Source organism: Filicampus tigris, chromosome 17, assembly GCF_054856515.1.
Source record: "Filicampus tigris isolate MCC_2025a chromosome 17, RoL_Ftig_1.0, whole genome shotgun sequence".
Taxonomy (NCBI): Eukaryota; Metazoa; Chordata; class Actinopteri; order Syngnathiformes; family Syngnathidae; genus Filicampus; species Filicampus tigris.
The window spans coordinates 15,624,365-15,640,217 of NC_141233.1; the positions used below are offsets into that span (position 1 = coordinate 15,624,365).

Genomic DNA, 15,853 nt, shown 5'->3' on the forward strand with positions numbered 1-15,853 from the left:
GCAAAGCCAAAAAAAACAAAAAAACAAGAGTAACAACTATTTACAAAAGGCGCGGCAAAGCTGGAAACTGACTTGAGATCGTTGCTGGACTTGTTGTGGTGTTACTGACTTTTGAGAGATAAAATTGGGAACAACACTTCGTTGTTTTTTTTTTGTTTGGTTTTTAAACGCCGCTAAGTTCGTCCCTCTTCCTTTGCCGTATTACGTCATCAAACAAGGCCACGCCTGGCAGCGTGAACCGTGAAGAGAAGGAACACGTCCACGATGTTTTCTGTGTGACCTTGTAGTTCCTCAAATTGTAACTTTGTTCCTTGCGTCTCATGTTACGGTCACGTATCGACCGGCCGCGGTTTCCACACATTTGTCCGTTAGCAGAAGCTGACGTTAAAATCACAGCAGCCTGAACGTGGCGGAGCGTTGATTAGCATAAGCATTAGCGTGTCTTGTCAAAAGAGAGCAACCGCTCCGACTTTGGTCGCGTTTCACTTGAGCAGAAAGAGCCGACGAAGAATGTCAGTCAAACAGGCGTCCGTCCACGCCAAGTGGATCATCGGCAGAGTCATCGGAACCAAAATGACTAAGACGGCCAAAGTGCGCGTCACCAGGCTCGTGCTCGACCCCTACCTGCTTAAGGTGAACACGCACACGCACACACACACACACATACACAACCACTAGTTTGATACCACTTCATTCAATGGGACACTGGCCAACTGGTTGCACTTGCTAATAATAGGAATTAGTTCAGCTGGGAAAACCCCCTCAAAGCTCACAAATACGGTAATTTATTGCACTTTGAAGGCAACATTTTCACTCAGTTGGGGGCATCCATATTGGCCTGAGGTGAGTTTCCGACTGTCCTCTTGCTTGTCTGCTAATCATTTTAAACACAGATGATTCCAAATACACGACCACAAAAAGATGAACTTTGCCAAGCGTGAAGGAAAAAGATCACCATGAAAACAGTGCAGTGCCCTTGCAGCTGTCATGGCGATGCAATGGAGTCGTTTTTGTTGCTAGGCAACGGGTGCGGCTTGTACTAACACAGGAACGAAGTTGTTTCACAAAACTGAACAGCGTTGCTTTTATTGTGCATAGGAGACAAGATGTTTTTTGATGACTGATGACGTAAATGCACAACAACTGACTGTGATGTACCAGCAATACGTGTATGATATGGAAATGGCCTAGGAAGGAATAATTCACGTCTATTGAGTAAATAGTCGTCAGAGTGCAGTGATGTCAACATGCAAGACAGTGTTATTTTTCACTGTTTGATTGCTGCCTTGAAACGAGCACTGAGATCTCAACTTTTCAACTTTCCCTCTTGGTGTTGTTGTCGTTCAGTACTACAACAGGAGGAAGACGTACTTTGCGCACGACGCGCAGCAGCAGTGCACGGTGGGCGACGTGGTGCTGCTCAAGGCTCTGGTCGAGCCGCGCTCCAAACACGTCAAGCACGAGCTGGCCCAGGTGGTCCACAAGGTGGGTCGCGTTGTGGACCCGCTGACGGGCAAGCGGGTGGCCGGCGCCCACTTCCTGGAGCCGCTGGACGACCATCAAGCCGAGGACGAGACCTTGGCCAGCAAAGTGCAAAGCTTGAACATCACGGCGGACACCTTGCATTAAAGGTACGACGGTTTAAACATTCATGCGTCGGTTTTGTGGAGCGCTGCAATCTACCCCAGCTGACTTTGGGCCAGAGGCTGGCGACAACCCGACAACTGCTCGCCAGTCGACCGCAGGGGGCACATATAGTCAAACAAGCATTCACATTCACACAACAAAGTCTTCACGAACTGAACGGGATTTTGGAGTGTTGGAGGAAGCTGGAATATCCGGAGAAAAGCCACTCGAGCACTGGCAGAACACGCTGATGGATTCAAACCCGGAGCTTCAAAACTGCGAGGCAAACGTGCTCACCACTAGGCCCTCAAACGGGCTGTTTGGAAAGCACTTTTTATGCCTTAGTTCCGTGAAAACAAAGAGAAATCCAAGTGCACCTTGACTTTGTGCATATTCACGCCCTAATGATGATCTTTCAATGCAAGATGACAATAAAAAGCGCAACTGTCTCTTTGCTTGCCTGTTTGCCACACCACTGATTCATGACAAATGTTTGTATGAGGGCTGCAACTAATGATGATTTTAGTAAGCTATTCATCCATCATCCAAACCGCTTATCACAAGGGTCGCGGGCGTGTTGGAGCCTACCCCAGCCGTCTATGGGCAGTCTGTCAAATAATTTTTCAATCAAATCGGTTAAAAAAAAAAAAATTGAATTCCCTTCCTTTCATTCAAAATCATGAAATTATTTCAAATTGAATGGTCCATATTTTTTTGTCAGGGATTAGAAATGGGTGATTTGCTGATGAGAGGCTAAAATTCTGACGCACTTGGACAATTTCAAGTGCAACAAGCTCAACAATTATCAAAGTAGTTGTCCGTTTATTTGACAATCGATTACAGTGGACCCCTGCAGAGTCGCACTTCAGCTCCCGCAAATATATCCACCAATTTAAAGTGACTGTGTGTAGAGTTTAGATTTTTTAAAGTTCATTTATTCTGAAGACCCACTTAATATTCATTTCAGTATTATACAAAAAAAAAATGTTCTACCCCTACTAGAAGTTTTTTGTGATGAGCCCTGCTGAAGAAATTGGCGGTAGGCTTGCAAAGTGCGGTCTCTGAGGCACCGTTCGATCTTAGGTTGTTGCATTCTATTCGTTCACCACTAGATGGCACTAAATTCTACATTTTACATTACATTTACATTCTATTTTTGAATTTTTTTTTTTGTTTTTGGGCGGGGGGGTTGGTCAATTGGCATGGTGTAGTGTGCAGTTGTCTTACTGAAAAAATCAGTGTGTTTCAGCAGAATGTCGTTTAACGGTGAAGGCGACACGATTTCCGCGTCAATGCAAGCTGTCCGTGATCGAGTTCCATAACGGAGCGTGTGACTAGTGTCAAGCAGTTTTGGTCCAGGCGGGCTTCCGTCCGCCGGCGGCGTATGCCTGAAGTAAGATGGCGGCGCGAGTCCTTCATACGGCGCCTAAGTGGCTGACGAGCGTCAAACTGTTGCAACAAACTGTCGCCACGAGCGGACAACTTCGTGTTTCCATCAGGTGAGTCTCCGTCGACCCCAAGTCGGCTGCGGCCGGCGCACAATCACAATTTGTGGAGTTAATTCCGCTGCGGCGCAGCACCAATGTCAAACTTCGGCGGCGTGCTAGGTGGCTAAGCTATTGACTAGCCTCGGTGGCTAAAGCTAACGTACGCTGGTGACGTCGTTCGCTAGCCGCGGTGCTGGCTAACGAGCCCTCGCTATTTGACGTCACCATCCGAGGAGGAGCTTTGCTCTGTCAAATGACCCTCGTGACCCAATTCGGGTAATGGCAGCAAAGTTGGTGTAACTACCAAAGTGCCTTCAAGGTCAAAGTATTGACGTGTAAACGTTTAGGGGACTGGAGCAGCATGTAGTTGAGCTTCTGTGGGCGCCGTATGTTCGTCTGAATGTCTTGAATTCTTTAGTTTGTAATAGCTTTAAATGCATTTTATTTATTGCATGAACCACATTGAGTTACCATGTTTATGAAATACGCCATATAAAGATGCCTTGCCTAATGAAGGACGTGGACGAATGCAGCATGTGCCATAAACTTTTGTTTACATGAAGGACTTGTCCAGATTTAGACACCAAAAGACCTCTCTACAGTAACATGGTGGGCCGAAATATGGAAAAACCAGACGGGATGTATTCTTTAATATGTAATAATAAAAGAAAAAAGGTGGCATTTCCAAGAACAAAGTCCAAATTTGATGTGGACAAAGTTGACATTCTGAATAGACAAGCATCTTTGAGTATGTGTGAGCATCGTGGTGGAAATGTGTGGCCAACAGTGTAAATGTCGTCGTGTTGTGTGCCAGGAGCTTGTCGGGGCTGCAGGACAGCTGGTTCAAGTCTCTGTTTGTGAGGAAGGTGGACCCGCGCAAGGATGCCCACTCGCACCTGCTGGCTAAGAAGGAAGACAACAATCTTTACAAGATCCAGTGTGAGTGGCGCGCCGTGCCCATTCTTCACCTTCCTCGGCTGCTTTCCACCCAAACTGTTTTGCGTCCTCACTCTTGCAGTTCACAACGTCAAGCCCGAGTGCCTAGACGACTACAACCAACTTTGGTAACGCCCTTTGGTATTCCCATCACTCGCACATAAGTCTGATTCCCTGTCAACTGTTCGCTGTGTGTGTTTTAGTGAGGGCGTGTTGCCTTCCATCCACACCGACCCGGAATACCCGTGCGAGCTTGTGGGAACATGGAACACGTGGTACGGAGAACAGGACCAGGCAGGTCAGACGCCAACGCTCTTGTGACACACTCAGCGGCTAGCATGATCGTGCAGCGCTTCTCCTTGCACCTTTTAGACTAGTGGGGCTGCATAGCACATATTGTAAAGAACATTTTGGGGTTGACATCCCCTCTAACCAAAACTTGGAGAATCCTCTCCAAGTTACGCAATTATCAACCAACAACACAGAGGTTGACTCCTCCAAAGCATATTTCATGCAGTCACGTACTAGTGACCCCAGCCACAAGTTTTTCAAGATAGGAGCCGTTTGACAGATTTTTTTTTTAAGATTAAATTTTTTATTTCACTCCTGAGCGCAAACTTGAAATACAAGAGCTGTATGGTTGTAGTGAATTGTAATGAACTGGCTTGGTAACAAGACGTATTTTGGCAACTTAGTGAGCATTTCAACCATGAAGAATTCTCAACTTGTTTTTGGCCCCTCCCAGCTAAACAATTACTATTGCACTTTGTGTGGTTCAAAGATGCAAACCTGCCTCCTAGCTTAGTGCTAACATGGTAAGGAACATAGCGTTGATATGCTAACGATTAGCATCAATGGGTGTGGTTTTATAAGACTGAGCAACAGATATTTGAACTCAAATGTGAAAGGTTGGTGTTGCGTGTTGCAGTGCACCTGTGGCGATATCGTGGAGGCTACCCGGCCCTCACGGAAGTCATGAGCAAACTCAGGCAGAACAAGGTAAGGGCGCCACCTGTTGACTGCTGCCAGGGTCACACTTGGACATTAACTTGGTTGTGTTGCTAATCATTCGCTCGTCCTCTTGTCGCTTATCGCCTGAGGGCAATTTTGACACAGTGGGTCGAGAAAGTTCCTACGGTCCACTAAAATTCACTCGTCACGAGAGAGGGATTATGTTTGTCTCATGGGCCAAAATCCTTGGTCATTGTTGTGCATTATGGACTATTTGATTTTCTAATCACCCAAGAGACGATGAGGGCGGCGTCACTCACTCGCCATTCCCAAAGTATCCAAAATGGCCACCTAGCCATGTCGGGGATTCGCTACGCAGCCCTCGTGCCTCTCAACTTGCAATGTTGTTGTCGATGACGATGATGATGATGATGATGACGACGACGATGACGATGTGCCGCGTGCCAGATGTTTGCCGAGTACCGGCGGGAGCGGGGGAAGATGTTGCTGTCGCGCAGGAATCAGCTGCTGCTGGAGTTCAGTTTCTGGAACGAGCCGGTCCCCCGCGCCGGGCCTAACATCTACGAGCTGCGATCGTACCAACTCAGGGTAACAAGCGCCTCCAGCTCGCGCCCGCTTCCCGGCGCGCATCACTTGACGCGCCGCCCTCTGTTTGTTTGCGTTGCAGCCCGGCACCATGATCGAGTGGGGCAACTACTGGTGAGCGCGCCGCGCCGCCTGCGTCGACGTGCCTTCCACTTTTCATTGTCATTTGATGTTTGTTGCATTGCCTTTGCAGACCGTCGCAGACGTTTTTGAGTGCACGGTATTTTGACAGCGTCGCAATCTCTGCATGACTTCAAAAATGAAAGAAATAGCATGACGACGTCACTTAATTGTCACGTGATACGTGACGGGCCTCCTAATTTCAAACGCGCCTTAATTGCCGTTGTGCAGGGGTGGGCAAACTTTGTTGCTCGAGGGCCACGTCAGATTAATGGCAAAATCATACTCAGTTTTAATTGCATTTATAATTAGTGGAGGTGTACAATCAGTGATAGGGCTGTGCAATTAATCGAAATTCAGTTCCGATTATTACGCTCCACGATTACAAAATTGCAATAATCGCAAAAAACGATTATTAATATGCATTTATATCCAATGCACTATGTTTGTTTACACAAGGAAATCATACTTGAATTTAGACATTTGCACTTTATTTTTTTTTTAGTTTATAATAACTCATTTTATACATTTTGTTTGGTCCCAAAGGAACTTACCGTATTTTCCGGACTATACGTCGCTCCAGAGTACAAGTCGCACCAGCCATGAAATGCATAATACAGAAGAAAAAACATATAAGTCGCACTGGAGTATAAGTCGCATTTGGGGTGGAAATTGTGCGCTTAATACACATCATTTCCACCGAGCTACGATGCAACATGTAGCATACAAGAAAGTTACGGTAAGATAACTTTAAACTCACCAAAACGGTTGTAGATCGATTAAATAAGTCTTTTATTCATCCCCAACCATGACGAATGTTTCCAAGTCTCCAAAAGTATTTTTGTATTCGGTCGTAATTTTCCTCCTTTTTTTTTTTTTCTCCTTTTCTATCCTCCTCCTTCGCCCCGTGCGTCTGTTTTGTGTGTATGTGCGTGGCTGGCTGATGACGCAAGACCACAGGCAAACATGGCGGATTTAACATGCGTGATGTCAATTATGACCCAAATAATCGTGATTGTTTTTTTTTTTTTTTTTTTTTTTTCATAATCGAGCAGCACTAATCAGTGAAACAATTATACAATAAAAAAGATAAATACATGTGTAAACATATTTGATCTATTGCGTTCACCACGCCATCTCTTTGCTGGCGGAGAGAACCGCCCCCCCCCCTAAAAAAATAGGATTTATCTCAACGCAAAAATTCAAAATCTTATCATTCACGTGTTTGTTTTCCAATTTGTTCTTCTTATTTATAATAAATCGCCGAAACAATTATTGCAAGAGAAGCAATTGTAGTTATTTAGGGCTAAATGAGTGCAGGATTTTTGATGTAAATGTTCTGTAGGCGGGCTGAAAGAGCAGAGTGGTGCAGCCCCCACTCCCACCCCCTTGGGTTTGTGTTTGTGATTGTGGCCCGCGGGCCAGCCTTTGCCCACCTCAGCTGTTAGTGGACATTTGCAGTCAGCGCAATCAAAGCCATCATGAGCATCAACAGGGTCGGATGGTCGTCCGGGTCCGACCGCCGTTCGTTCCCCCCACATGAAGTCGAAGCAGCGCCGCGACCGTTGGCTTGACGCGCGCGTTCCGCTCCTCTCCGCAGGGCGCGCGCCATTGAGATCCGCCAGCAGAACCAGGAAGCCGTGGGAGGATTTTTCTCCCAGATCGGAGATTTGTACCAAGTTCACCACTTGTGGGGTGAGCATCGCGCAACTTTGCATCAGCTGTTGATTGGATTGCAGCACCTTTTCATTTTGTGATCATCTTCCAGCCTACAAAGATCTGCAGTCCAGGGAAAACATTCGAAATGCAGCCTGGCAGCGAGAAGGCTGGGACGAGGTCGTCTACTACACAGGTGGGTCAATCGGTCGGTCGGCACTCTCACCAAATTCACGTCACATTTCACGGCTGCGCACCCCAAATGCAGAAAACGTACCGTATCATTTGTCGACGCAGTCCTGACTTAGGAATCATCAGCTTTTTCTTGCTCATATAGACAAAACATGTTTCGTATTCAGGTACCGTATTTTCCGCACTATAAGTCGCAGCCCCCCCCCCCCCCCCCCCCCCCCCCCATAATTTAGTCGGGGGTGCGACTTATACTCTGGAGCGACTTATGTGTGCAATTATTAACATTATATTGTATCCCTTTCCTTTTCAAGGTTAGTCGGGCGTTTGGCGTGCTTGATTTGGGAGGGGGAGGGGCACCAACGGGAAAAAGCAGCCCGCTTGTTTTGATACGTGCGGCCGGCCTGCCGGCGGCCTCGACTGACGGTCGAGTAACAGGCCAGGGTCACCTTTTCAAGGGGCACGCACATGCAACAGTGTTGAACAGTCAACAAAAATATATTGATGTTGATAAATCAATATTTGCTCGTCGTTTGCGGGGTTGCCTGGAATGTAACCTCCCTGATAAATAAGAATTACCGTTTGAAGACTTTGTCACGTAATGGAGCAAATTGATATCACATTTCACGTTTATGCGATATTTGAACATTCTTGACACCTCGCATGTAGCATGTCGACATCCTATGGAGTCTTGTTGGCGCGGACGTGACGCGGGGGGGGGGGGGGGTGAAGACATTCAAATGTGTTGAAGTCGTATGAAGCGCGGGACTAAGTGTGCACTGTTCACTTGGCTTCTTCCGCAGTGCCACTCATTCAGCACATGGAATCTCGAGTGATGATTCCTTTGACGAGTTCGCCCTTGAAGTGAGCCCTGCCACCCCGTGCAGAGGAGGCGGCGGCGGAAGGGCGTTCTGCTTGACTTTGCTTGGAGTGTGAGCATCTTTTTCATTATCGTCATCACGGTCGCCTCCGCTGAGGGAGACCTCAGCCGACTGCCCCAAGAAACATTTACTGATTAACTTGATTGATTTTTGGAATGAATATAGAAAAACGGGAGAAGAATAAATCCTGGTTTAGTTTCCATGGTGATGCTCGCACTTTTTCCATTAAACACATTGAAGCTTCCCACAAAAGTAGAATTTGTTGTTCATGATTTGATCAGTTTTGTTTGTGTTCTTAACTGACTTAAATGACTCTGTTGAGCTGCTAATGGGGTGGTGGCGGGACTGCTGTTGGCGCTTCCTGGATGGAGGAAGGTGGCACTGTGGTAACTGTTGTGATTATCGCTGCTTGAATGACTTAGTTGTACATAATGAAATTAAACTTCGAATGAACGCACCTCTTGTATTATTTCACAACACACATGATGGTGGCTTTACCACATGCATCCGTGCTTTATTACACATATATATATATATATATATATATATATATATTATACATATATATATATTATACATAAAACACTAATTCATCAGTTTGCAATTAAAAATACGGAACTAAGGCAGAGCTCATTCATGTTAGCCAGTCAGGCTGTTAACGCAACGCTACGATTGTTACATAGGCCACTGTAGAAATCTGAGGATCAACATGCAACAGAAAAGAGCTCTTAAAAAACAACACTGCAACTGCAGCGTGCGTTGGGCATATTAGGTTGGCTCGGCTTCCGGGGCGCTATGTAGGCGGCACTCGTGAAGGCAGAACCTCCGAGCTTCGCCGTATCCCGTGAACTCATCAGCGAAGCACGTGCGGGCCTTCTGGAAGTCTCGCGGTCTTTCTCCGCTTGATTTCCGCTTGGCGTGTCCCGCTCTTGGCCAAGCCGCATTTCGCCCACTTTTGTTCGAAATCGCCATCGCCATGGCAGCCGTGAAAGCTCTGAACCCCAAGGCGGAGGTGGCTCGCGCTCAGGCCGCCCTTGCGGTCAACATCAGTGCGGCCCGGGGCCTCCAGGACGTCCTCAAGAGCAATCTGGGACCCAAAGGCACCATGAAGATGTCGGTACCGGCCGCAAGCCACCAGCCGTTCTTTGCGTCTGTTCAATGCTAGGCTAGGCTAGGCTAGGCCAGGCTAAACTAAGCTAAGCGTGTGTGAGGGCAGGTCTCCAATTGACGACTTTCTCATTCGGCGCTATGTCCTAGAAGTGAGAAGTAAATTTCCGTGTAGTTTTCTGTCGCTCTCTTTTTTTCTGCAAAGTCACTGGAAGTTGGTGGTTTTGTTTTATTTGATTTTTTGATGCCTCGCGTCGCTAATGCTAACAAATGCTAACCCGGTGCACGTTGCCTCCGTGCCTGCCCTGTCATGATCCGCTTTAGCATGCTAAACTTAGCATCATCATCACAACCACCATCTCCGAATCGGAAACATTCTCACTGTCCAAGTGTGGTCAAACACAAGGAAGGAATTGAGTCTCCGACAGCCGAAGTCTTTTGAAAGTCACAAACTACCACCCGTATGCATAATAAGGAACAATGACCAGACAGATAAGCGAAAGAGCACGTGCTGACACAGTTACATCCATGAATACCGCAGTTAATAATAATGATGATGATGATGGCGCTAAGAGATGTGCAACGTGTCACTATGAAATGTCGAGTCACGCGTTTATTAACCCGCTAAAGAAGCTAGAAAAGTCGCTTTTGGGGGGTGATGCAACAGACTCCGACAGTGGGAATGGGCCTACCGAAGAGGTTTTTTGCACTCCGAACTTTACAATAGCAACAAATAGAAACGCCTTTAATGCCAGTGTATGGTACTGACACAACAAAGTCGCTCTCTGATTGTGATTTTGTCCACCTTTGTAGCGCTCACCTGACTGATTGTGCTTGTGGATGATATCGAACCACCGATTTTGAAAGTTTTCATGCAGTGGTTGAACAGCTTCGGGGTTTAAGTTCAAGCTTGCTTGTTGTCCGTGTGCAGGCTGGTTTCTGGAGCAGGAGACATCAAGCTGACCAAAGATGGAAACGTCCTCTTGCATGAAATGGTAATTGACTACTTGTGACTTGCATTTCACCGCCGCTACACACGCACACCTTTTCAGTGTGTCTAACATGTTACGGTGTTTCATCTGTCGTCCCTCTTTGACAAACCAGAAATGACATGAAAACAGACAATATATCACAGAGGACGCGCAACAATACATAACTATGCAATACAATACCATTTTAGTTGTATAAACATGACTGTTTTTAATGGCTGCGGAAGTGACTCCAAATTCGTTCCTGTTCAAATTAGTATTTGTTTTTTCAGCAAATTCAGCACCCGACGGCATCACTCATCGCCAAGGTGGCCACGGCCCAGGATGACATCACGGGCGACGGGACCACCTCCAACGTCCTCATCATCGGCGAGCTGCTCAAGCAGGCCGACCTCTACGTGTCGGAGGTGGCGCGCCCCCTCGTCCTCTTTGCTGTCGATTGCTTGCTCCTTTGGGCTAACGAGTGGTCTCGCGCACCTCAATCAGGGTCTCCACCCGCGCATCGTGGCCGAGGGCTTCAACGCGGCCAAGGAGAAGGCGCTGGCCGTGCTGGAGGAGGTGAAGGTGACGCGGCAGATGGACAGAGAGACCCTCATGGACGTGGCTCGGACCTCCCTCAGGACCAAAGTCCACGCCGAGCTGGCCGACCTCCTCACTGAGGTCACGCTCGCCGACTCCTTTTCCAAGCATACGCAAATGCAGTGTTCCCTCACTTTTTTTGCCGCCCATACGTCCCATGATCCCCTGCGATAGGTGAACTTCCGGGGGGAGAATTTATGCTTCTATTAAGCCATTACGGCCCACCCTTCTAAATGTGTTACACTCAATAAATGAAGAGTAAATTCTTGTTGTGGGAACCGTAGGCTTGTTGCCATGACTACCATTCTTGTACTTCCAGGGGAAATTATTTATTTGTTGTTTTCCATTTAGAAGAAGAAAACTGGTGGTCATGGCAACTGTAGTAGTCAAGGATGACCGGACTTGGTTGGTTGGCGCGGCTGTATTTTTCGATGCTGTCTGATTTTGTGTGCGAATCTCAATTGCGGCGCAGGCGGTGGTGGACGCCGTGCTGACCATCGCCAAGCCCAACGAGCCCATCGACTTGTACATGGTGGAGATCTTGGAGATGAAACACAAGACGGATTGCGACACACAGTGAGTGACGCTGCACCTCAATCGTCCCGTCGGAAGGCCTTTTTGCTGGGCTTTCCTTCGGCGGTGTATGATTGGCTTACGCAATACAGTGGTACCTCTACTTAGGAAACTAATTGGTTCTGGAAGAAATTTCTTAAGTCGAAAATTTTGGAAGTAGAGACAAGTTTTCCATATAAATGCCCTAATCCGTTCCAAGCCCCCCAATATTCAGACATAAATGTTTTATAAAGCATAAAAATGCATGAAAACATGTAACAAATCCATGTTACAATTCGATTGTTGCAACGGTGCCGCAACAACACGTAGACCGACAATACGTAGAGAGGCCGGCGGACCTCTCGCCACTGCCTGTTTTCCAAGCGGGGCGTGACGCCGCCGCTCGCGTGTTCGCAGGCTGATCCGAGGCCTGGTGCTGGACCACGGGGCCAGGCACCCCGACATGAAGAAGCGCGTGGAAGACGCCTACGTGCTGACGTGCAACGTGTCGCTGGAGTACGAGAAGACCGAAGTCAACTCGGGCTTCTTCTACAAGAGCGCCGAAGAGCGCGAGAAGTTTGTGGCGGCCGAGAGGAAGTTCATCATCGAGCGCGTCCGCAAGATCGTCGAGCTGAAGAAGCGCGTGTGTCCCGACGGCGGCGGCGGCTTCGTCGTCATCAACCAGAAGGTAAGAGCCCGACCCTCGCCCCTCCCCCGCCGCCACAAAAAGCCTTCCCGTTGAATGGCGGAGGCGTCGCAGCGAACACCCGGGAAGCGCCGTCCTCGTGGCGCTTTCCGGTCACATGACTGCGCTACAGTAAGCGTGACGTGTACCTCTGCGTGCGGGGGCCCCAACCTCCCCCCGGCACGTATTCAGCACTTCACCACAATGGCCAAAGCGGCTCCCGTGCGGCGCCTTCATGCGCTCTCGTTGCGCTTCAGGGCATCGACCCGTACTCGCTGGACGCCCTCGCCAAGGAAGGCATCGTCGCCCTGCGCAGAGCCAAGAGGAGGAACATGGAGAGGTCAAAGTTCAACACACACACACACATTTTGTCACCCGCACATCTGTGCCCAAATCAGGCGTGCGCGTTTCTCTTGGATACATCTCTCTAACAAATTCTAACAAAAAGTTCAGGGAGCAAGAAAAAAATAAACAATAGTAGTTTTCTACAGTAAATTAAAATTTCGAAATGACAGAAATTTTAAACCTTCACATATCTTTGTTTTGATTTCCACAGTTTTGAATTGGTTTATTATCGGCCAGCAGAGTTTTCAAAAAAGGCTGATGCAGATATTCGTCAAAAAGCCAAATATCGGTGCCGATAATAGGCCCGGACGATAATCGGTCCATCCCTAATATGCGGCCGCCCTTTTTGAAAATGACTCTTCGCGTCATCTGCGTTCTACATTTGAGCGCATCGGGACACACGTGCGCAGCTCAACTTGACCCCCCCACCCCCCCACCCTAAAAAGCATTCTGCCGAAGAAGCGTAAGAATGCCTGAATGAAAGTGCGACGCGCTCACGTTGGTGTTTTTATGCAACGGCAGGCTGACGCTGGCGTGCGGCGGCATCGCCATGAACTCGGTGGACGACCTGACGCCCGACTGTTTGGGCCACGCCGGGCTGGTGTACGAGCACACGCTGGTGAGTGACGCCAGCACGAACGACGCCTGATGCGCGCCTATGAAACGGCTTTCACGCGCTCTCAAGTGTGGAGGCGTCTCCATTTGAAAATCGCCACAATAACGCCACAGCGGAAGTCGGGAAATCTGCCCTCTGCTGTCAACTTGCTCTTTCTTCGTTGTCACTTTGGGCAAAGGAATGTTTTGTGGGTTTTTTTGGACAATGCGGCAATAAGGTGACAATGTCATTCTGCCGGATTTTGAAGCCGTTGCTTCCCTCCCGTGGACACAAACCAAGCCGCGCTAGTGTCAACGCTTTGTCCGCCTGCCGCTAGCAAAGCCGCGCCGCCGAAGGGGCTCGGCCGAGGTCACGCGGACGGCTCGCGTGATCCGCTTTGAGGCCCCTTGAAAGACGGCGGCGGGCGCCCTGCTAACCGGCGTTTTGGTATTTGCAGGGCGAGGAGAAGTTCACGTTTGTGGAGAAGTGCAGCAACCCTCGCTCGGTCACGCTGCTGCTGAAAGGGCCCAACAAGCACACGCTCACGCAAATCAAAGACGCCGTCAGGGACGGCCTGCGCGCCGTCAAGAACGCCATCGAGGACGGTGAGAGCGCCGGCGGCCATTTGGAGCATTTTTCAGCACATCTGCATTAAGCTCCTTGGACTAGTATGCACTTTGTCCTCACTATTAACCATGCGTCATGCACTAGTATCCTCCCTTTGCATAAATGCTTGAATGGCTTTTTCATAGAACGGTTTCCTGATTGATTTCGATATCCTCCGAGCTCCGTGCACTAGTACACGCTTTGAATGCTATGCCGAAAAGGGCTGCTCGATTATGGGGGAAAAAAATATGAATCACGCTTATTTTTGGGTTATAATTGAAATCATGATTACTCAAACGATCATTTTTTTTTTTGGGTACAAAACAAGAACATATTTCAACGTAAAAAATATAAAGACAAATCAAATTCTTTGAAACACTATCATTATGTAAGTTCTAAACTGAATTTAGAAAATTAGTTACTATAAAAAAAAATTTAAAAGTTGCAAATGTATAAATTCAAGTATTTTTTTCCTTGTGTGTAAACAAACAGTGCGTTGGATATATCCAGATGTGGATTAATGCGTCTTTTCCCCGCTTGCTGCCAGGTTGCGTGGTGGCGGGCGCCGGCGCGTTGGAGGTGGCCCTGGCGGACGCGCTGCTCAAACACAAGGCCGCCGTCAAGGGACGAGCCCAGCTGGGCGTGCAGGCTTTCGCCGACGCCCTCCTCGTCATTCCCAAGGTCCACGCCGCCGCCGCATCCTTGTCCGCAACCTGCGTTTTGCCGGCCGACTTTGGGACGCACCCCAAAACCGCTCGACGGGCCGGTTCACGTTTTCCAAAATCTGTAGAATGGGTCCGTGCGCACGTTTGGGTGTTAGTTCGCAAGTGTTGCGAATGGCTTGCGCGCTTTTGAGTCACGGTTGGACGAACGTGCCGTTTTTGGGGCTCTCCTGAAAAGCCCGCCTCTCGACAGCGGTATGACGTAATTGAAGCGGGCGTGTCATTGTGACGTTACATGAGGATGGCAAACTCAATAAACAAAGATGTGCATTGCTACTGAAATTCCAGCTGATGTTCACGAAATAACCCGATGATCCCGTTGTACCCCCTCACCCCCCACAATGACAGGTTCTGGCCCAGAACTCGGGCTACGACCCTCAGGAGACTCTTCTGAAGCTGCAGACGGAGTTTAAAGAGTCCGGAGGTCAGCTGGTGGGCGTCGACCTCAGCACAGGTGAAAACGCCTCACACGTACAAAAGAAACTTTTTTTTTTTTTTTTTGAGTTGCCAGGGGTGTTAGAAAATGCCTGCGATTGTCAAAATAACCCAATTAGCAAAAAAAAATAAATTTTTCATATACCTGAAAATATCCCGCCTCACATAAATGGTGAGTCAGTCTGCTTTTGCTACCATGACAACCAGTGGGCGGAATCTTTAACCATCATCTCACGGTGAAGAAAATTCCAGAATGTTTGCCAAACAGGCCGACACACGGGGGGGAAGCATTTCTGTGACGATGGTCTTTGTTGTTTGTTTTTCAGGGGAGCCGATGGTGGCGGGCGAGGCGGGCGTGTGGGACAACTACAGCGTCAAGAAGCAACTTCTTCACTCTTGGTGACCACACTCGCCACACGCGCAACATCCCCATCTTTGTTCATGTTGTTTATATTTCTGTTTGTTTGTGTGTGTGTGTGTGTAGCACGGTGATCGCCAGCAACATCCTGCTGGTGGATGAGATCATGCGCGCCGGAATGTCTTCCCTCAAAGGTTAAAGTGTGGACGAGCTCAACAAGCACTCAAAGTTCACCAAGCGTTTGTTTTCTTCTTCAACGATGACCTTTGGATTCGTTAATTTATCACATTTTGTTAAAAGCACTGATGGCTGCTTCTGTGTGTGCCCATTAAACTTGTCGTTGAGCTGCCCCTCATTGACTTGAGCGATTTTGTTTTTGATTCTTGGACTTTGTTTCAAACAAAGGATCGAAGGACGCCATCGGGCCG

At 48.2% G+C, this 15,853-nt stretch overlaps 3 protein-coding genes across 3 annotated transcripts; all 3 read left to right on the top strand.

The window, feature by feature from the left end:
* Positions 1 to 200: 200 nt before the first annotated feature.
* Positions 201 to 2,075, top strand: mrps17 (mitochondrial ribosomal protein S17). Its single transcript, XM_086057163.1, has 2 exons — positions 201 to 633; positions 1,348 to 2,075. The coding sequence occupies exons 1-2, from the start codon at positions 511 to 513 to the stop codon at positions 1,627 to 1,629; spliced, it is 405 nt and encodes a 134-aa protein (XP_085913289.1). The 5' UTR covers positions 201 to 510; the 3' UTR covers positions 1,630 to 2,075.
* Positions 2,076 to 2,800: 725 nt separating this feature from the next.
* Positions 2,801 to 8,909, top strand: LOC147133652 (protein NipSnap homolog 2-like). Its single transcript, XM_086057156.1, has 10 exons — positions 2,801 to 3,125; positions 3,928 to 4,052; positions 4,132 to 4,177; positions 4,253 to 4,347; positions 4,978 to 5,048; positions 5,469 to 5,609; positions 5,689 to 5,720; positions 7,327 to 7,421; positions 7,495 to 7,578; positions 8,375 to 8,909. Exons 1-10 carry the CDS (start codon positions 3,025 to 3,027, stop codon positions 8,437 to 8,439), a joined length of 855 nt encoding a protein of 284 aa, XP_085913282.1. The 5' UTR covers positions 2,801 to 3,024; the 3' UTR covers positions 8,440 to 8,909.
* A 352-nt stretch (positions 8,910 to 9,261) lies between these two features.
* cct6a (chaperonin containing TCP1, subunit 6A (zeta 1)) lies at positions 9,262 to 15,780 on the top strand. Its single transcript, XM_086012942.1, has 13 exons — positions 9,262 to 9,565; positions 10,491 to 10,554; positions 10,821 to 10,955; positions 11,035 to 11,208; positions 11,600 to 11,703; positions 12,097 to 12,367; positions 12,622 to 12,704; positions 13,232 to 13,328; positions 13,762 to 13,909; positions 14,458 to 14,591; positions 14,981 to 15,086; positions 15,394 to 15,466; positions 15,552 to 15,780. The coding sequence occupies exons 1-13, from the start codon at positions 9,429 to 9,431 to the stop codon at positions 15,622 to 15,624; spliced, it is 1,599 nt and encodes a 532-aa protein (XP_085869068.1). The 5' UTR covers positions 9,262 to 9,428; the 3' UTR covers positions 15,625 to 15,780.
* Positions 15,781 to 15,853: the final 73 nt, after the last annotated feature.

Bases quoted from the DNA above. Each gene is read 5' to 3' on its own strand.
- mrps17 (XM_086057163.1), top strand. From the start codon at position 511: ATGTCAGTCAAACAGGCGTCCGTCCACGCCAAGTGGATCATCGGCAGA. The intron at 634-1,347 runs GTGAACACGCAC...GTTGTCGTTCAG, and splicing joins TCGACCCCTACCTGCTTAAG to TACTACAACAGGAGGAAGAC.
- LOC147133652 (XM_086057156.1), top strand. From the start codon at position 3,025: ATGGCGGCGCGAGTCCTTCATACGGCGCCTAAGTGGCTGACGAGCGTC. The intron at 3,126-3,927 runs GTGAGTCTCCGT...GTTGTGTGCCAG, and splicing joins CAACTTCGTGTTTCCATCAG to GAGCTTGTCGGGGCTGCAGG. The intron at 7,579-8,374 runs GTGGGTCAATCG...CTTCTTCCGCAG, and splicing joins CGAGGTCGTCTACTACACAG to TGCCACTCATTCAGCACATG.
- cct6a (XM_086012942.1), top strand. From the start codon at position 9,429: ATGGCAGCCGTGAAAGCTCTGAACCCCAAGGCGGAGGTGGCTCGCGCT. The intron at 11,209-11,599 runs GTCACGCTCGCC...ATTGCGGCGCAG, and splicing joins TGGCCGACCTCCTCACTGAG to GCGGTGGTGGACGCCGTGCT. The intron at 15,467-15,551 runs GTGACCACACTC...GTGTGTGTGTAG, and splicing joins AAGCAACTTCTTCACTCTTG to CACGGTGATCGCCAGCAACA.